Source organism: Danio rerio, chromosome 17 (assembly GCF_049306965.1).
Source record: "Danio rerio strain Tuebingen ecotype United States chromosome 17, GRCz12tu, whole genome shotgun sequence".
Classification (NCBI taxonomy): domain Eukaryota; kingdom Metazoa; phylum Chordata; class Actinopteri; order Cypriniformes; family Danionidae; genus Danio; species Danio rerio.
The window spans coordinates 1072176-1094247 of NC_133192.1; the positions used below are offsets into that span (position 1 = coordinate 1072176).

General features: G+C 39.7%; 1 protein-coding gene across 11 annotated transcripts in view; it reads right to left on the reverse strand.

The window, feature by feature from the left end:
- Positions 1–22072, reverse strand: part of LOC101884734 (ryanodine receptor 3-like) — a 275348-nt gene that overhangs the window by 196412 nt on the left and 56864 nt on the right. For 7 of the 11 annotated variants that reach the window (XR_012393127.1, XR_012393126.1, XR_012393128.1 and 4 more), the window contains exons 3-9: positions 17800–17901; positions 17499–17513; positions 13411–13485; positions 13255–13333; positions 10818–10930; positions 5944–6043; positions 5595–5688 (exon numbers count right to left, since the gene is read on the reverse strand). Coding sequence is in view for 7 of the 11 variants with exons in the window: in XM_073927940.1 (XP_073784041.1) it covers positions 5595–5688; positions 5944–6043; positions 10818–10930; positions 13255–13333; positions 13411–13485; positions 17499–17513; positions 17800–17901 (578 nt within the window). In the remaining 4 variants the exon portion in view is untranslated. The remainder of the gene's footprint in view (positions 1–5594; positions 5689–5943; positions 6044–10817; positions 10931–13254; positions 13334–13410; positions 13486–17498; positions 17514–17799; positions 17902–22072) is intronic. The other 4 variants (XR_012393129.1, XM_073927942.1, XM_073927941.1 and 1 more) reach the window with 1 other exon arrangement.

Below are 22072 nucleotides of genomic sequence, written 5' to 3' on the forward strand. Positions count from 1 at the left end.
GTTATGCGCGTTTTTTATACATATTTTAAAAAGTTATGTGCATCATGACGTTTCTATCAATCGTTTTTATGCACGTATCCAAAATAAGCATAAAAATAGGTGGGTGGAAACGTAAGGCTAAGGCGAGAAATACCACTTCATCTTTAAAAAAAGGGGAGGAGACCGACAGAAACTCTGAGTTTAGAGAATAAAACCTGCTTCTGACCAGGTTAGATTCACAGAGTAAGTTACCACAGTAACTGACTCTGAGTTAAAGTTACCTCTCTTTCAGAAACAGGCTTGACTTACCCTGCTTTCTCGAGTTTAACAAACCTGCCATTTTGAAACGGAAAACCCAGAGTTTCTCTCATTTCAGGGTTAAAATACTCTGAGTTTTCAGTTAACCTCCTTTCTGAAACAGGCCCCCGGTGTTGTTTTGTTGTGTTGTTATCGGGATTGTTTCGGGTGTTGTTTTGTAATGTTGTTTCAGGTGTTGTTTTGTTGTGTTGTTATCGGGATTGTTTCGGGTGTTGTTTTGTAATGTTGTTTCAGGTGTTGTTTTGTTGTGTTGTTATCGGGATTGTTTCGGGTGTTGTTTTGTAATGTTGTTTCAGGTGTTGTTTTGTTGTGTTGTTATCGGGATTGTTCTGGCTGTTGTTTTGTTGTGTTGTTATCAGGATTGTTTTGGGTGTTGTTTTGTGATGTTGTTTTATAGGGTTGTTTTGGGGTGTTGACCTGGTGTTGTTTTGTGGTGTTGTTTTCATGGTTGTTTTAGGGACTTGATTGCAGGGTTGATCTGGGTGTTTTGAGGTGTTGTTTTCAGGACTGTTTTGGCTGTTGATTTGACCTCTGATGTTGTTTTGCAGTGTTGTTTTCAGGTGTTGTTTTGGAGATTTTGATTATACAAAGAACTGTTAATGCTCAAAGAATTAAACGCTTGAGTGTTTTTTTTTATATAAATATATAAAGAAAAGTGTTTCTACAGGTGGTTTGTCAAGCCCACTCGCCTGTGTGAAGCACACTCAGAATTGCATAATGTTTACAGATTGTCGTGTGGTGTGGTGGATGGGAAAGAAGAGAGAGTCCTGGTTTGGTAAAGCTATATTTTTTGATAAAAGCTTCAGCAATTAATCGCTACCAGAATATTTGATTCTGTCAGAAGCCTCATATAAACAGAAACAAAGTCTCTCTCTATCATCTGAACTGGAGGACTCCCTGCCAGACGTCTGAAGGAGGTCTGGGTTAAATCCTTGAGAAGGAGTTGCTGTGATGTGATTGGATCTCAAGGACAGGACGCAGCGCCGCAGGTCACAGCTGACAACTGATATCTAATCCTGCAGACGCCGTGCTAAACGCCACCGTGCTAAAAATAGCCTTACAAGGAGCACAGAGAGTCCAATCACATCCACATCCCCGGGTTACTCAAGCTCGACCCACTTCAGACACACTAACACACTCACTGGAGCGGCTAAACATGGACACACACACACACACACCATAGACGGATCTTATAGGACACGGAGTCACTAAAATACCCCTATTAAATATCTTTCCATTCAAAGATGCTAATTAAAATTAAGCGCAGTAAATGGAATATCCCATACAGAAACATTATACATGGAAATATATGCAAATTGCATATATGAAATGCAAGTTTGACATGTAGAAAATATATGACATGTTTTTATACAACATACATTTCAAAATTATTGCAAATAAAATGCTTCCATGCAATGATGCAATTACTCACTTGCAATTAAACTTGCAAAAGTGAAATATCACATATAGAAACACCACGCATGGAAATATATGCAAATTGCATTTATGAGATTCAAGCTTGATATTAGATGTTACATATATGCATGATTTTTACATATATATATATATCATATATGCAACATATATTTCTAAATATTGGGACACACATGTAAGTGGCATTCCATTTAGAAACATTATGCATGTAAATATATGCTAATTACATATATACATATACGCAAATTACATTTTGGTTTTACATGTATAATATATGCTATATATGCAACATATATTTGGAAATATTGCAAAAACAATCCTTTATTAGATGTGTTTTCAGCCAAAAAAAAGCTGATTAAACTTACATGCAAAAATGGAATATTTGATATAGAAAAATGACACATGGCAAATTATGCAAATTAGCTATGTTTCCATCCAAAGAAGCAAATTAAACATGCACAGAAGTGAAATATATAACATACAAAAATGACATGAGGTCGCACTAAAAATGATGAGCTCATACTGAGAAACTAGGCATCGTGTAGGCTTCATACTGATTACTTTATCAAACAATATTTGTTTTAAACATGCACTCGCTGCATTTCAAAGTAGACACTTGAAGCTTTCTCTAGATACAGGTCTCATGTCTGCGTGTTTTGCTTTCGTGGAGTTTCTGCGCATTTTATTGACGCGATTCTACAAACAGTAGGCGGATAGACAGAAGAAATAATGCCTTCACTATTTATGTGTGCAAAAGCACACACTTATGTTGTTATTGTGAGTGCACATAAAAAAAGTAGACACCAAACCAGTGCTTAATTTGTGAATCACGAGGTCCTGGAACAGATCGGGGTAATGGATCCGGCATACTACCCAAGGATGTAGAGATGTCGCACAGGAAAGCGAAGAGTGGGGGGAATGAATAAGGGGCTGTAGGATAGCGGAGGAGCGATGCGGATGCAAGTTGGGAGCCGGAGCGGGGGTTAGTTGTCGTGGACGAAAATGAAGAAGGTTGGGGAGTCGCGGAACAAAGTGAAAGTGAACAGCAGACGAAGGAGGAGGGAGGGTGAGTAGGGGTATTGGTTAAATGATGTGCCAGATCCGGCATGTTCCGGCACAAATTAAGCCCTGCACCTAACAGATTTGATTGATGTATTGCTCTTATCTGTACGATCAACACTGAAAGTGTCATTCAAGTTATTTTCTGCATTTTCAGGAGAAGACGCCTTAAACCATGTATATGCGGTCTTCGACCCCTGGGGGTTAATTGTCTGTTTATTACTGTGAAACATCGTAGAATAATCAGGGGCCTCATGTATCAACGCTGCGTAGGCACAAAAACTTTGCGTACGCCAGGTTTCACGCTCAGAATGGCTCACGTTTGGATTTACTAACAATGAACTGAACGTGGGAATGTGCGCAGCTTCACGGCAGCTTTCTGGCTGGCGTACGCACATTTTTTGTGTGTGTCTGTTTGATTTCCATTGGCGACTCCTAGAGGCAGTTGTGTTAAATTCCTCTCTACAAAGTGTCTGAGCCTTGCAATGGCAGCTGTATGAGACGGGTTCATCTAGCAGGTATGTAAGGTTTCCATACCATACAGTTGACCAGCTAAACATTAAAGCACAATTTGCAGCAGTCGCCTGTTTTCCCAATGTAATCTGAGCGATCTACTGCACACACATTGCTATAAAGACACTATCTGAAGATGAATTTGCATGAGTGAATCAGAAACATTTCCATTCAATAAATGTGCAAATAAAATATGATGCACAGACTTATTAATGATTACTGCTTGTCTTTCTCGTGATTAATAGTTGGGAAAATCTGATATGTAGCGGGGAAAAAAGAAGAAAGAGTTCATCAGACGCTGGATTCGAACCGAGTTCATGCTCGAACGTGTCAATACATGTTGACATGCGTCTTATGAGCTGCGCCACTGAGACTGTTACGGTACTGCAACATTTTACAGCTATAAATCACACTATTTCTCTTTTAATGCACTCAGTGCGATGTTCAGACCCAACTGTGTTAACCGTATCAGATAAACTCTCCCACTCTATTTTTTTCTTTTGTTGTTAATTCCGGAGGACAAACTTGCAAATAACACCGCTTTTCTCCGGTCTACCTCCGAAAGCAGCACCTCCAGTTCACATTCTGTTCAAAGTTTCTCTTCTTGCTTTTGCCGTTGCTTTTTCGTTGGGTTTTGCCATTAGCATAGTCATTAGCATATTCATACGGGGGAGGAGGCAGGGAGGGGTTTTGTGCTCGTGCATGTTGCGCTCAGTTTCACGTTCATTCAGATGTACAAAAGAATATGCGTGAGATTCGGCGTACGCAGTGTTTCATACATCTGAATTTTTTTCTGCGTACGCACATTTACAGCTTTGTGCGTACGAAATGATTTAGTATGATTTCCACGCAAGTCTTCGTACATGAGGCCTGTACTGTATAACTAGGGGAGTCAAAACGAATTGTTTCTTCTGTGCATCACAATGCAGATGGGGAAAATTGGATACCGGTTCAGTAATAATCATAACGGGTTATTACGTACTGACGTCATTTATCTCCTATGTGCGATGTCGTAGTAGAATACTATGGCGAAGGAGGCGAGGGCGAGTAAATAAAACGCTCCTACTGCTTAAAAGGTGGATAATTATGCACAGTTCAACTGCTTGTGAGTTTGCTGGACAGTCTTTCATTGACACTGAAGAAGACACAGCAAACGAGCTGCTATTTCACCACTATGGAGAGATGCTGTAAAACTCCATCTCTCTCCATCGTCGCTGCGTACAGACAAGACAGTGCAAAAAGGGCAGTAGTGCAAACAAATATGAACATAGAATATAATAAAGAAATAAAGAAAAGAAATGTAAAAAATAAAAATAGATTAATAAAAATAACAATATATCAGTAAAACTAAAAAGATTAATAAAAATAAAAATAGATTAATGGTAATTTATGAAACCTCTCTCTTTCTCTCTCTCTCTCTCTCTCTCACTTTAGACATTTGAGCCGCTGGTGTGTTTGTGAGGTGACTTTTCCTCTCCTCTTGGCTGTTAAAGCGATACTTGTGGATCCTGACACGAGCGTGCCTGAGATGTGAGTTTTCTCCACTGTGTCTATTACGGATTACCTGTGATAACAGTGTATTATGTGCATACAGACTCTAACTGCAGCTGTGCTTCCCGCGTCACTCATCGGTGAACAGTGCTTTCATTTCTAAAGCCGATTGCAGCCCTTTCTGTTGAGCGGGTGAAGACAATGACCAATCATTGGAGTGTAAATCTCGCCTGTCAGCGCTCAAAAAGCAAGCAGGATCCTATTTACATGAGTTTATTTGCTGTAAATGCTCATGCTGTCTTCTGTGCATGTGTTGGAGTTTTGTTTCATACATTAAATAAGAGTGTTTTCTTTGAGCAGGTCAAATTAAACACACAGTTTATATATCTCACTGCTGTATTAAAGGACAAAACTGCATCACAAATATTATATAAATATATTCATTCATTCATTCATTTTCTTGTCGGCTTAGTCCCTTTATTAATCCGGGGTCGCCACAGCGGAATGAACCGCCAACTTATCCAGCAAGTTTTTACGCAGCGGATGCCCTTCCAGCTGCAACCCATCTCTGGGAAATAAATATATTCATAGATTTTAATTTTTAAAAATTCTTGTATTGTGAAGAAAAAATCTAATTACTTATGGAAAGCGTCGCCAATGCACTGAGATATCGAATTAAACCAAATCGATGGGATGATAATCATAACCGAATCCAACCGTGAGACCAGTGTAGATTCACACCCCTAATATAAAGCCCATAATAATCACAAACACAGGATTATTGGAGATGAACTTCGCACCTTTGTTCTTCCTCACTCTGATCAGAGCCTGGGATCGTCAGAACCTCATCATGTCCATGAAAAAGACGCATCACATGACCACCGAGAAGGTATCCTATTGGACAAAAGACACAAACACACACGAGGATCAGCAGAACACACACTTGTGCACAAACACACCAAACTGTACACTTTTATGAATATCTATATTGTGATCACACACACCAACTGTATAGTGATAAGTGACAATCAGCCTGTTGTTGACGCATGCATCATGCATCTCAGCCTCAAAACTATGCCCTTTCATAATGCATAACAGGGGCTCTTTAAAAGCCTGCACTGAGTGTTGGGTCTGGTTGTGGTGCTGTACCTTCCTCTACGTTGCTCCCTGAGCAGATTGGATGGACGTTCCAGAGCGTCTGCATGAAGGACGCGTCCACCTGGATGCAGCCATTGGATATGGACAGATGCTGTGGAGCAGAGCAGGTTAATAATCATTAACAACGCGTCCTCTACTGTCAGAGAGGTTTCATTGTGTTTTCTATCAGGTGCAAAACATCACAAACAACCTGCAGAAACACACTCTTTCATCTCTCTCGCTCTTTAATCAACACTTGCACCAGTTTGTACATTTGCACCAGACACTCCAAATCACTGGAAAAATATTGTGCAATTTCCAACTCAGGCTCATTCTGAAAACGTCGTCCCGTGGACATTTATGGAGACCGGGAATTACGTGGCCGCAGCTACACAAGGCAACATTTCATTTTTTGAAGCGAACGATGTGGGGCAGTGTGACGCCGTTCCTTGAATCGGTGCTTGCCTGCCGACCGGCCGCTCACTCGGGCTTTCCCGCCGCAACCAGTTTGTCCGGTTTAGCTCGTCGTGTCTGTCGTAGGACTGGAGGTGCAGAGAGAGACGAGCTGAGCGTTGACGACGACCGGGTTTGAGTCCGGGGAAGAGCGGTTTCAGGAATCAGGTAAGAAAACAAAAACCAAATCCCAAAAATAAAGCAAACAAGTTCATAACGGGATGAGAATGTGGTCAAAGTCTGAAAACGTGGTCAAACATCAGACGAGGGCTTTGATTTTTTGATTTTTCTGGATGGCTTGTTGTGAATCGTCGTTGGTCGGGTTCAGGGAAGGAGGAGGGAGGGTGGGTCGGCCCATTGGCCGGTTGCACGGTCAATCTCTCTTGTCATTCAGACAGACAGACGGGAGGTTGTTCGATAGCGGCCTCTGGCAGGTTTGGCAAACGGCGTTCGCGAGAGACGTTCGAGGCGCAAAAAAATCGCGCACAGCGCCCTCTCGTGGATTCACGAAAACTGCATGAATACGTACCTCCCGGGACGTATTTCGCGGCCTCCAGAAACATCCACGTAACTTCGTTTTCAGAATGAGCCTGGGTTGGCAATTTCTGAGTGTCTCACACAGGTGAGTTGGTCTGACAAACCACTTGCAGAAAGCACACTCTTTCATCTCTCTCGCTCTTTAATCAACACTTGCACCAGTTTGTACATTTGCACCAGACACTCCAAATCACTGGAAAAATATTGTGCAATTTCCAACTCCGGCTCATTCTGAAAACACCGTCCCGTGGACATTTATGGAGACCGCGAATTACGTGGCCGCAGCTACGCAAGGCAGCATTTCATTTTTTGAAGCGAACGATGTGGGGCAGTGTGACGCCGTTCCTTGAATCGATGCTTGCCTGCCGACCGGCCGCTCACTCGGGCTTTCCCGCCGCAACCAGTTTGTCCGGTTTAGCTCGTCGTGTCTGTCGTAGGACTGGAGGCGCAGAGAGAGACGAGCTGAGCGGTGACGACGACCGGGTTTGAGTCCGGGGAAGAGCGGTTTCAGGAATCAGGTAAGAAAACAAAAACCAAATCCCAAAAATAAAGCAAACAAGTTCATAACGGGATGAGAATGTGGTCAAAGTCTGAAAAGGTGGTCAAACATCAGACGAGGGCTTTGATTTTTGATTTTTCTGGATGGCTTGTTGTGAATCGTCATTGGTCGGGTTCAGGGAAGGAGGAGGGAGGGTGGGTCGGCCCATTGGCCGGTTGCACGGTCAATCTCTCTTGTCATTCAGACAGACAGACGGGAGGTTGTTCGATAGCGGCCTCTGGCAGGTTCGGCAAACGGCGTTCGCAAGAGACGTTCGAGGCGCAAAAAAAAAAAGCGCGCACAGCGCCCTCTCGTGGATTCACGAAAACTGCATGAATACGTACCTCCCGGGACGTATTTCACGGCCTCCAGAAACATCCACATAACTTCGTTTTCAGAATGAGCCTGGGATGGCAATTTCTGAGTGTCTCACACAGGTGAGTTGGTCTGACAAACCACCTGCAGAAAGCACACTCTTTCATCTCTCTCACTCTTTAATCAACACTTGCACCAGTTTGTACATTTGCACCAGACACTCCAAATCACTGGAAAAATATTGTGCAATTTCCAACTCAGGCTCATTCTGAAAACGTCGTCCCGTGGACATTTATGGAGACAGCGAATTACGTGGCCGGAGCTACGCAAGGCAGCATTTCATTTTTTGAAGCGAACGATGTGGGGCAGTGTGACGCCGTTCCTTGAATCGGTGCTTGACTGCCGACCGGCCGCTCACTCTGGCTTTCCCGCCGCAACCAGTTTGTCCGGTTTAGCTCGTCATGTCTGTCGTAGGACTGGAGGCGCAGAGAGAGAGGAGCTGAGCGGTGACGACGACCGGGTTTGAGTCCGGGGAAGAACGGTTTCAGGAATCAGGTAAGAAAACAAAAACCAAATCCCAAAAATAAAGCAAACAAGTTCATAACGGGATGAGAATGTGGTCAAAGTCTGAAAAGGTGGTCAAACATCAGACGAGGGCTTTGATTTTTTTATTTTTTTGGATGGCTTGTTGTGAATCGTCGTTGATCGGGTTCAGGGAAGGAGGAGGGAGGGTGCGTCGGCCCACTGGCCGGTTGCACGGTCAATCATTCTTGTCATTCAGACAGACAGACGGGAGGTTGTTCGATAGCAGCCACTGGCAGGTTCGGCAAACGGCGTTCGCGAGAGACGTTCGAGGCGCAAAAAAGCGCGCACAGCGCCCACTCGTGGATTCACGAAAACTGCATGAATACGTACCTCCCGGGACGTATTTCGCGGCCTTCAGAAACGTCCACGTAACTTCGTTTTCAGAATGAGCCTGGGATGGCAATTTCTGAGTGTCTCACACAGGTGAGTTGGTCTGACAAACCACCTGCAGAAAGCACACTCTTTCATCTCACTGACACTTTAACAGACACATCAGTTTGCACCAGACACTCTCTTAAAATCACTCCATATCTATAAAATCATTGAGCATTTCTGAGTGTCTCTCACAGGTGAGTTGGTCTGTCAAACCACCTGTAGGAAACACACTCCTCTATCTTCAAATGCACCGGACACTTTACTTCAACTCCATCCTACAAGAACTCAATAAGGAAACCAATGCTTACTTGCACTACTTGCTTTCATCAACATTATAGGTATTGTTCAATACCAGTGTTGTTCTTATTTAAAAGTGCCTGTATAGCCTGTCTTAGATTATGTGAATAGTTAGTTTATAAGTAATTTATAGTATATGGCTGTTTCTTAATATGCGTTCTTCAGCGGTCTTGTGTCCTCGTGTATCGTCATCATCAGCTGCCAAAGTTTAGTTCATATACTCAAGACTGCAAGAACAGAGGACGCGTTCTTGATATCGAGGACGCATGGATGCAGACTTGAGCACCAAACTCGCTCGGGAAGTCCCAGAAGTCATTGCGCCTGGAGGTGAGACGCGCAGCATTGTATTTAGGTTTATTATTAAAGTTTAGAGATGTAACTTATTTACCTCAGGAGTTTCCCTAAATGAAACGCTGAATATAAACATTACCACGAACATCTTAATAAAGGAATAAACACATTAAGGGTGTTTGTTTGCTGAATTTCCTATTAAAATCTGTTTTATTTATATTGTGCAACGTATATTTATAATGTTTTTTATGCAGAATATATATTTTGAAAAGGGGAAAGACAATAAATCGTTGTATGAAGGCTGTAATGTTTACATAATTTACCATTTAAAACACGTGACGGTCATGTGACCATCAAGAAGAACTAGGCATCTCATTCCTAAGAGGACCCGTTCTTTGTTCTCGTGGTCTCCCGAGTTCGTTCTTCCGGGGACACCTGGCAAGACTGCTCTCCACAAGAACGCAAGTGCGATCTCTGCATTCTTGGAATTGATAAACAGCCTATCTATAGTTAAGCATAGTTAGATTACGGTATGTTGGTCATATATAGCTTTAAAACAGCTCTTACATCCAGTGTTGTGTTCATATTTATGATTATGTTCATTTATGTAACACTGTAGTCCAGCAGGACACAACATTTAGTTCCACTGTGTGGCCACACACGAACAATAAAGCTCATCGAGACTTGATTTAAACTTATTAACCTCTCAGTGCATTGCATTATAGGATATGCTTGAGTAACATGATGCACTTTCATGTTTTCTTTTGTCTTTAAAATGTTGCAGATGTTCTTCCAGCTGTAACCCAGCACCGGGAAACACCCACACTCATTCACACACTCATACATTACGGCTAATTTAGGTAATCAATTCCCCTATAGCGCATGTGTTTGGACTGTGGGGGAGACTGGAGCACCCGTAGGAAACCCATGCGAAGGCAGGGAGAACATGCAAACTCCACACAGAAACGCCAACTGAGCCGAGGTTAGAAACAGCGACCCAGCAACCTTCTTGCTGTGAGGCGACAGCACTACCTACTGCGCCACTGCCTCGCCCTGATTTAAAAAATTAATTTACATATTTAGATTCAACATTCATTCATTAATTTTCCTACAGCTTAGTCTTTTATTTATCAAGAATGGCCACGGTGTAATGAACCGCCAACTATTCTAGCATATGTTTAACCCAGCTGCAACCCAGTACTGGGAAATACCCATACACACTCATTCACACACTCATGCACTACGGCCAGTTTAGTTGATCAGTTCCCCTATAGCGCATGTGTTTGGACTGTGGGGGAAACCGGAGCACCCGGAGGAAACCCACGCCAACACGGGGAGAACATGCAAACTCCACACAGTAACGCCAACAGACCCAGCCGGGACTCGAACCAGCGACCTTCTTGCTGTGGGGCAACAGTGCTGACCACTGAGCCACCCTTAACACAATTCAGAAAGTAAAATATTATCCTGTGCACTGGGTTTATGTCATACTCACGAGATATCGTTCTGACGACACACTGACGAGAATGAGATCATCTCCGATTCGCACTTTCTCTCCCTCTGACCTCTGTTTAGACGCCGGATGAATCGTCCACCAACAGGCCTCACCTTAAAACACACACATTTAAACACACACACACTATTTGTAAAGAGCAGTGGTGTAAAGTAACAGATTGCAAATACCCAAACGCCTGTAATTGAGTTGTTTTTCTCAGGAATTTTAATTTACTGAGTAGTTTTATAAATGTGCACTTTTACTTTCCCTTGAGTACATGTTTACTGCAGTATCAGTGCTGTTACTCCACTACTGTCCTTCAACCTGCAGTCACTACTATATTATTTCTTGTATTTGGGGATGTAGGGTCCAGCCAGTTGGTCCAATGACGGTGTCCACTGGTGGATGAAGGTTCACTGCATGTTCGGTCTTTCCAGTGCACAATGTTGATTTACTTTAAACTTAACTCATATCTGACTCCAATTTTAGTATGAGGTGGTTTAGAATATTAATATATTTTCCTCGTTTTATCTGACTCCAATTATAAAACATTGATAAAGTTATTTTGTTTCCTTTCACATTATTTTAGATTATGATTGAATATTCTCTTCGATTTGTTATTATATATTATTCTCATTTATTCAGGTTCCTATAGCATCCTGAGTCTTGCACCGGCCGAGTATACAATCTCTTAAACACAAGCTTGTCAGTCTTGGTCATTAAACAGAGAAGATTAACTAATCTCCTAAAAAGGCAGAACCATACTTACTCAAATTAGGATATTTTATGTGGTCCCCATAGATCTGTTATCTACTGAATCAAGACAAAGTATTTTAGTCATACGATAATCATTACTATAGAATCAAGAGACTATTAGTAACTTTGAATAATCACCATGTGATTTATATAGTATAAGTTTGTAGATGAAGGCCTAACTTATCCACATGTAGACTAGTCTTAACAATATTTTGTTGTTCTAAATAGAAAACCCATTATTGGCCTTTTACAGTCTAAGTATACTTGAATTAATGCCAATGTGTTAATCGGATCTTTAAGAACGTCGAATAGTGTGCCACACTGCTCCGTCTAACGTGTTTAAGTCTGTGTCATGTCTGCTGTAGTGCCATCTTGTGGTTTTCTGGACACTAGTTATGTTTTGGTTTGTTCCTGCTTTGTAGTTCACGTGATCACTAATTGTTTCCAGCTGTCTGTCATTGTCTAATTATTGTTGTCTTTATAAGCCTTGTTATGTTGTGTTTAGTTTGCCTTTAGATTTTTGCTCTTTGCTCGTGCACCCGATTCTGGTTTGTTTTGTCCGGCTCTTATCTGTCTGCTCACTGACTCATCGTTTTGGTTTGTTTGTTTGTTCACTTTATTTCATGTTGTGATCATATTTTTGAATTCCTGTTCTAACTTTGTTTGATACACTTTTGTTTATTGTGTTGTACTTTTGCCTCTGTTCGATTTTTGAACCTGGCCTGTCCCCTTATTTATTATTAAAACTTCTATTGCTATCTCTTGTATTTTTGTAAGCCCATCGTGACAGTCTGTTACTAAACTGTGCAGAGGCTTGTGGTGCTATGGACTTCGTAATCTAACGTAATCTACTAGAGATAATAACACAAACTCTGTGTGAATAATTCAAAACATAACAATTTAATAGCCAGGTAAATGTGTATTATGCCAATTCATTCAGTCAATTCATAAATTATCAATATAAAACATCAAAATATCAAAGACAAATCCAAGATTAAAAGATGCATTCCTGACTTTAAAATATACATTACATGGAGTGTTAGCTGATCTGGGTAAGCAGAATCGCGCTGAACAATTTCCATACCTTACCTTAAGTAATCCAAGAATCCCCTCAAGAAAAGAGGTGTGTGCATAACAAAAGGCATTTGCTTCTCCCTGTAGGAAAGGCACACCCTTCATCGTAGTTCAAAAGATGCCTGAAGTTATATATTCATTGTTTTGATTATGTCTATTTCTGAGAGAATGAGACCATTGTTCCAGTCGCACTGAGACAATTCAAATGATATCAAACATGATAGATAAAGTCACTTGGGTTGATTTAGAACAATCAGACTTTAAAATGACCATCCTGTGTGAGTTGAGTGAACTCACACAGTGTTTGAATTGTCAAAGACACCAAAATATTTGTGATATTTAAATTCTTACAGGGATTAGAAAAGTCAGTCCTTCGATTCGTGTCCAATCAGATCACACATAGAAGGTAAATCACATCATCCTGAACAACCTCAACACATGGATGATTTATAATTGCAGCAAACTGTTTGAAAGCATTAAAAGTGTCCAAGAGGATCAAGAGCAAGTAGTTTGATCATTGTCTGCCGTTCATTATTCCTATTCATTTCTTTCATAGGCAACTGAGTGGGAGGTTCAGAATAAGTGCAGAATAAGGTCGATATTTCACCTGTGGAGTCTTCCTGAAGGCCCACATCGAAGGACAGTTTATCCGTCATCGACCGCGATGTCTTCAAACAGGTCAGAAACTGTAAAAGACGCACACGAAATGTTGACACAGCCTGCCGGAATCACATAAATGAAGAAAAGCTGAACATTTACAAACCATCCCGCTGAACGAGTGTCTGAGGAGAATAGCGTGACCGTAGAGTAGCGTCCGGTGACCTCCGCCCTGAGCCGCCTAAGCAATAATCACAATAAACATGAACAGGTGAAGTCAGAAATATTAGAAATATTGGCGGTCACGTGGCTCTGGCGAAGATGGCTGATTGATTGATTTGCTCCGATAACCCGCACACAAAAATTAGTATACCCATTATTTTCACTAGTTCTGATCGAAATTAACAATTTAAGTATGTATAAATATCTTGCTCCAAAACAGTGTGACATTTTTACTAGAGCTCGTAAGACAGGAGGGGAAAAACAGAAACCTCAGGCCGATCTTGACCATGGCGGATACATCAGATGTGTTAGCGTAATTAAAAGCTTTGAGAACTGAGCTTGGAACCAAACAGTATGGTATTGAAAATCAATTAACAGAAGTATCTTCATCCGTTAAGATGTTAGAGATCAACCTGACAGAGATTAAAAATGCGGTAACGGTTACTGAAAAAAAGAATCGACGACGCGGAGGAGCGCATTGTGGCTGCCGAGACCCGACTGGATACAGCCGACTCTTTCGCTACCTCGGCATCCAAACGCTTGAATCTCCTGGAAGCAAAGGTGGAAGATTTAGAAAACCGCAGCAGAAGAAAGAATCTTCGACTTTTTGGTTTACGAGAGGGTGCATAAGGGTCAAAAACGCTCATGGACTTTATCAAAGACATGCTGCCTCAGTGGACGAACATGACACCTGACACACAGTTTACCCTGGAGCAGGTCCACCGGACTTTAGCTCCAGCTAAACCTAACCAACACAGGGCCGTTCTCATCCGCTTCCTTAAATTTCAGAATAAGGAACTGATATTTCGCTCAAGACGCAGAGAAATCACCTACGATGGAAACAGGCTGTACTTTTCCGAAGATTTTTCAGTCAAAACTATGCGACAACGCCGGGAGTTTAACAACGTCAAAAAACTATTTGCTGATAAAGGGATGTACTGCGGATTCCTTATCCAACCGTGCAAACTGTGAATTCTTCATGACAAAAAGATCCACCTGTTCTCATCTCCCAAAGACTCCGAGGAGTTCTTTGTAAACATGGCTAGACTGTCGTGAGTAATAGATACAGATCGGACTACATGAATAAGCTATTTAGGGTATAAATGTCTTGTTAAGACTGACAAATAGTAATATTTACGAATCTAATTTTCTGTCTCGAAAAACATGTAAATTGTAATCCAGATTTTGACCCTTTTATTTTTTTGTAAATGTGTGTGTTGGGGATCTGAGCATTATCTTACTGGTTATTATATGCCCAGAGTTAGTTCGGTTATGGGGCTGCCCTGTCGTTTGGGGACAGGGCTTGTGCCTAAGGGAGGGGGGGGTGGTTGGGAGGGGGGGATTTGTTCGCGAATTTCAGAGTTTAAAAAGGTTCAGCACATAGTATCCAATCTTTCATGTCCGGGTATACAAATCGATGGTCAGGACAAACATAACATAATTGTAAAATGGATAATCTATCATACTGACCATTCACAAGCCGTTATTTGATTTCTGTTTTATCAAGTAACATAAACTGGATTTGTTGATGTACATGTTTCTATATTTGTATACTTTGATGCTACACTTAATGCTAAATATTCTTTGGTCAATTGTGTTGATTGTTATACTGTAAAATGATGAATAAATAGTAAAAAATGAAATATTAATTCTGTTTAATGGAGAGAAGATTTTCTTCAACACATTTCTAATCAAAATAGTTTTAATTTCTTTGCCATGATTACAGTATATAATACTATATTCTTCTAGATACTAGTATTCAGCTTAAGTGATATTTAAAGGCTTCACTTGGGTAATTATAATAAATAAATGAATAAAATACATAAGATATTGTTTGTAAATATAGCCATAAATTGTAATGTTAACAAAATGTTAATTTTAAATAAAATCTTTTAGTATTTTATTTGAAACAAATCATTATTTTAATCAACAAAAATAAAAATATATAATTGTATCTCGTAAGCAGGGCCAGACAGAGTCAGCGGATGTTTTTTGCTATTTATGCAGAGAATTTAGCTGAAAATCTGCGGATTTCTGCGGAATTATTTTTGGGAGTATCATAACTAAAACCTTAATATGTGAAATAAAAAATATTATCTTTTCACTTGTATCGAATGTTTACAATGCAAATACAATTAGATTTACTTATTTGGTAAACAAAGCAAATCTCAAATAAAATATCTCTACTAAAAGACAGAAAATATTACTGTAAAAACTGCATTGTACTTAATTCCCGGCAGTTAGCTCTCTGCAACTCTCACATGGTCGCCCATTGAAGCTAAGCAGGGCTGCGCCCGGTCAGTGTCTGGATGGGAGACCGCATGTGAAAGCTAGGTTGCTGCCGGAGGTGGTGTTAGTGAGGCCAGCAGGGGGCGCCCAACCTGCGGTCTGTGTGGGTCCTAATGCCCCAGTATAGTGACGGGGACTCTATACTGCTCAGTGAGCGCCGTCTTTTGGATGAGACGTTAAACCGAGGTCCCAACTCTCTGTGCTCATTAATAATTCCAGGATGTCCTTCGAAAAGAGTAGGGGTTTCACCCTGGCATCCTGGCCAAATCTGCCCACTGGCCTCTGTCCATCATGGCCTCCTCACCCTCCCCATATTCCAATTGGCTTTATCACTGTCTCCTCCCCACCAATCAGCTGGTGTGTGGTGTGCTGTCTGGATGCAAAATGGCTGCCGATGCATCATCCAGGTGGATGCTGCACACTGGTGGTGGATGAGGAATGAGGAGATCCCCCCCCCCACCTCCCCCCCCCCACCCCCCATTGTGTAAAGCGCTTTGAGTGCCCAGAAAAGCGCTATATAGATGTAAGGAATTATTATTATTATTATTATTAATTCATATGAACATTATTCAATAATATTACTGTAATGAATTTAAAAACTATAGATTTACACACATTTACTCAAGTAAATATACAGAATTAATGATTGGCTAAAAATTTGTGGAAATCTGCGGAATTTTGCGCGCGCAGATTCCGTGTGGACCTACTCATCATAAGTCAATGAACTACTGCAGATTTTTTCATACATCATGTCGGCCCATTAAGCGTGATTTTAAAAAAACTTCAACCACAGTTCATGAACATGCAACACATGCACAACGAAAATACATACATACATATATAATATAAAGTATACTTATATAATATTTATAATAAAAGTTCAATTCAATTCAGTTCAGCTTTACTTGTATAGCATTTTTACAATGTAGATTGTGTCAAAGCAGCTTCACATAAATGGTCATAGTAACTGGATCAGAGTAGTTCAGGTTTTAGTGTTTAAGTTCAGTTCAGTTTAGTTCAGTGTGGTTTAATAATCACTACTGAGAGTCCAAACACTGAAGAGCAAATTCATCGAAGCGTAGCTCTACCAATCCTGAACCATGCGAGCCAGTGGCGACAAGAGTAGTGGAATCCAAAAGCAGTGGATTTTTGCTAGGGTTCAATCACTGCTCCGTTTCTGAAGAACTCAATACATGGATTCCATGTTACATTGACATTCTTAGTTTTACTTTTAAGGGAAAGTCTTAGCTACTCAATTTGCAGGCAAGACATGACATTTTTATCAATGTGGAGCTACAAAGAGGATCTTTTCCTTTCCAATTCAGTAAAGTCAATCTACGTGCCATAAGGGTTTTAAATCTAATCATTGTACGTTGATTTTTAGATAATTCTGCATCATCTCTGACACCAAATATAGCTAAACTAGGTCCAGGGTATATTTGTTTTCCCACCACTTCTGGTATCAACTCAAGAATCAAAAAATATATGAATATAATTATTGTATGTTCATTATTATTAATTGTATCATTTATTATCATTATCATTAGATAATATTTTTTCTATAATTATTATTTTGTTTACCTGAAATATTCTTTATTCTGTATGTTTTGTTTAGTGTTTTTCCCTCTGTATATTTGTTTTGCTTCACTTACAAAATTAATTTAAAAAATAATAAGTAAATGAACAAACAAAGCACACATAAACAAGCAAAATGTCAGAAATATTAGGCCTATAACCGCTCACCTTTCTGATGAACTGCTGCAGCATGTGCACAGAGACAACAGAAGAGAGAAATCCTCAATACACACTCTCAGCATGGTCAGGTTTTGCTCATTATTCAGCAGAAACACCACAGGAGAGTAACGTAAAGATCAGCGCTGCCGCAGGTCATCACACTCAAACCAGAGCATCAGGAATAACACAACAGAACCGCCTCGTCTGGAGCTCAATGATGCCTGACCTTTAAACTGAACCCCTTACACACAGACGGAGCACACTCAGGTGTGTGTGTGTGTGTGTGTGTGTGTGTGTGTGTTGTACTCACGTCATTGTCGTGTCCAGTCTTGGCCAGCATCTCCTGCAGCGCTCGCACAGACAGAGACTGCTCCAGGACAAAACTGCAGATGCACAGATCTGGAGGAGCATACTGCAAACACACACCACAGGTCAGTATACAAGATCAACACACGCACGCACAAACGCACACACACACACACACAAATACAAACACACAATCACAAACACATATACATCCACACATACATACAAACATACACAAACTCCCACACACACATATACACACACATATACACACACACACACACACACACACACACACACACACACACACACACACACACACACACACACACACACAAAGGGTTGTTTTGTGAATTGTCGGATCACTCCACAGGTTCCCATTGTTTTAATACTGTTCAAACAAAAGCGCACACACGCAAACACTCACACACACACACACACACAAATGCACCCACATGCACATTTATATATGTGTAGACACACACACACATTTATGCACAAATACACACACATGCATAAACATGCATGCACAAATGCATACACGCACACACACATGCTCACAAATGTACACACTCATGCACATGCATACACACACACACACACGTGCGCACAAGAACAAATGCATCCTCATGCACAGACATGCACTTGCACGCACACATTCACATATACACACGCACACATATTAATTCATGCACATGCATGCACACACACAAATGTACACACTCATGCACATGCATACACACACATGCACACACATTCACATATACACACGCACACAAATTCACGCATGCACAGACACCCACATGCACACACTCATGCATAAGCGCACACATTTATACACACACATGCGAACACACACAGACCAAATTGCACACAGTCACATATGCATGCACAAATTCACACATGCACACACACATGCACACATACACACGAGCATAGTATACACACGCGCATGACAAATTCATGCTCGCACACGCACAGAAACGTACACACTTATCCACATGCACACCCAAACACACATGCATGCACACAAATGCATCACGTACATGCACAAATGCACACAGACATTCACACACACACACACACACACACACACAAATTCACACATGCAAAGACAGAAAAACATGTACATTCACATAAACACAAATGTACACACTTTATGCACATGCCCGCACGCACACATGCATGCACACACACACAAATGCATGCACAGTCACATATACACACACACACACACACAAAACGTGTACACACACACACATAATAAAGAGCATATACACATACTATATAGAGCATAATATACACACATGCATGCACACTAACAAATGAATGCACATGCACGTAAATACATGCACATGCACACACACAAAAACACACACAAAAACACACGAGCATATACACACAGGTATGCACATACACACACACACACACACGTACACATACATACACACCATGGTGGTAAAAAATATAGGATATTAAGAAAACAAGTGATCATTAAGAGTCTAAAGCTGCACTACAGTTCAGAAACCGCTGAAGACCACCAGAGGGAGAAAGCATGATATATATTAACCAGCACCTTCACTTCTGTTCAACTGAAGAGAGTAATGAACATCTCGGATGACAAGCGGAGAGTAAACGATGAGTGAAACAGAGCTGATGCTTCAATGCTGCGCTGAAGCCAAACACACACCGCTGACAGTATGAGGTGAACAACCAGAAGATTAATGAAGAGCTGCGTTACTGAGGAGAACTAAACTGGATCATGACCTGCACCAGGAGAAACTTTCCCTGAGACTCAGCGCATTGTTATGAGGACAAAACCTGTTGAGGAGGAGAAACTCACCTGAACTACTTTATTTCTTGCAAAACTGGGATATACACGAGCCGTTTTAAGGGTAAAAAAGGACAAACTATTTTAAGAAAACGTTAAATACACTGTTATTTTTCGGCTGTTTTGGGGTAAAGTCTGGAAGGGATACAGCTGCAGATACTCACATCAATTTCACATTACTGTGAGGGTTGAGTTTAGGGTTGGGGTAGGGGAAGATGCTAATAAAATATCATTTAATGTGTAATTTAATAAATAATATGAACAATACTCTGTATAATGACTCTTTTTACATTACTGTGAGGGTTGAGTTTAGGGTTGTGGTTGGGTAGATGTTAATAAAATAATTTTTTGGGGTAATTTAACAAATAATATGAATAATAATCAATATAATTACTGTGTTTACTCTACTGTGAGGGTTGGGGTAGGGGTAGATGCTAATAAAATATCATTTAATGTGTAATTTAATAAATAATATGAATAATAATCAATATAATTACTGTGTTTACTCTACTGTGAGGGTTGGGGTAGGGGTAGATGCTAATAAAATACAATTTAATGTGTAATTTAATAAATAATATGAATAATAATCAATATAATTACTGTGTTTACTCTACTGTGAGGGTTGGGGTAGGGGTAGATGCTAATAAAATACAATTTAATGTGTAATTTAATAAATAATATGAACAATACTCTGTATAATGACTGTTTTTACATTACTGTGAGGGTTGAGTTTATGGTTGTGGTTGGGTAGATGTTAATAAAATAATTTTTTGGGGTAATTTAACAAATAATATGAATAATAATCAATATAATTACTGTGTTTACTCTACTGTGAGGGTTGGGGTAGGGGTAGATGCTAATAAAATACAATTTAATGTGTAATTTAATAAATAATATGAATAATAATCAATATAATTACTGTGTTTACTCTACTGTGAGGGTTGGGGTAGGGGTAGATGCTAATAAAATATCATTTAATGTGTAATTTAATAAATAATATGAACAATACTCTGTATAATGACTGTTTTTACATTACTGTGAAGGTTGAGTTTAAGGTTGTGGTTGGGTAGATGTTAATAAAATAAAATGTTATGGTTAATTTAATAAATAATCTAAATAATAATTAATATTGAAAGATTATGTGCATTTTAGTTCAGTTGCATTTACATTGATTAAACTCTCATGTGATATGATGGGATGACCTGTGCCTCAACCCCCACAAACTGATAGGTGTGAACTAAATGACCCTTTTACAATCTCAATGGGTATTAGCAAAACAACAGCTGAAGAGGGTCCTGCTGAGCCTCGTAAACAGAATGGTTTGTTTGATGCTAGTATAAACTTTGGGTTTAGTTACTTGAAGACCGATGAGTTAACATCACTGCTGAAGAACTGCACTATTGATTGTCTTCAATAAAGTATTCTCCCCGTAAGAACTTTGCTCATCTTACTTATTGTATGTATTAGAGTCATCTAATATAATGGCGAGCCACCCAAGATGCAAGCCAAATACAGCAAAATCTAACAATATAATTACTGTTTTCACATTTCTATGAAGGTTGGGGAAGATGTTAAAAAATACAATTTAATGTGTAATTTAATAAATAATATGAACAATAATCAATATAATTACAGTTTTTACTTCACTGTGAGGGTTGGGGTAGGGGTAGATGCTAATAAAATACAATTTAATGTGTAATTTAATAAATAATATGAATAATAATCAATATAACTACTGTTTTTACATTACTGTGAGGGTTGAGTTTAGGGTTGTGGTTGGGTAGACGTAAATAAAATAAAATTTTATGGGTAATTTAATAAATAATCTAAATAATAATTATATAATGACTGTTTTCACATTACTATGAAGGTTGAGGTAGGGGAAGATGTTAATGAAATACTATTTAATGTGTAATTTAATAAATAATATGAATAATAACCAATATAATTACTGTGTTTACTCTACTGTGAGGGTTGGGGTAGGGGTAGATGCTAATAAAATATCATTTAATGTGTAATTTAATAAATAATATGAATAATAACCAATATAATTACTGTGTTTACTCTACTGTGAGGTTTGGGGTAGGGGTAGATGTTAATAAAATATAATTTAATGTGTAATTTAATAAATAATATGAATAATAATCAATATAATTACAGTTTTTACATTACTGTGAGGGTTGAGGTAGGGGAAGATGTTAATAAAATATAATTTAATGTGTAATTTAATAAATAATATGAATAATAATCAATATAATCACAGTTTTTACATTACTGTGAGGGTTGAGGTAGGGGAAGATGTTAATAAAATATAATTTAATGTGTAATTTAATAAATAATATGAATAATAATCAATATAATCACAGTTTTTACATTACTGTGAGGGTTGAGTTTAGGGTTGTGGTTGGGGTAGATGCTAATAAAATAGTGAGTTGGTATGGTCAGC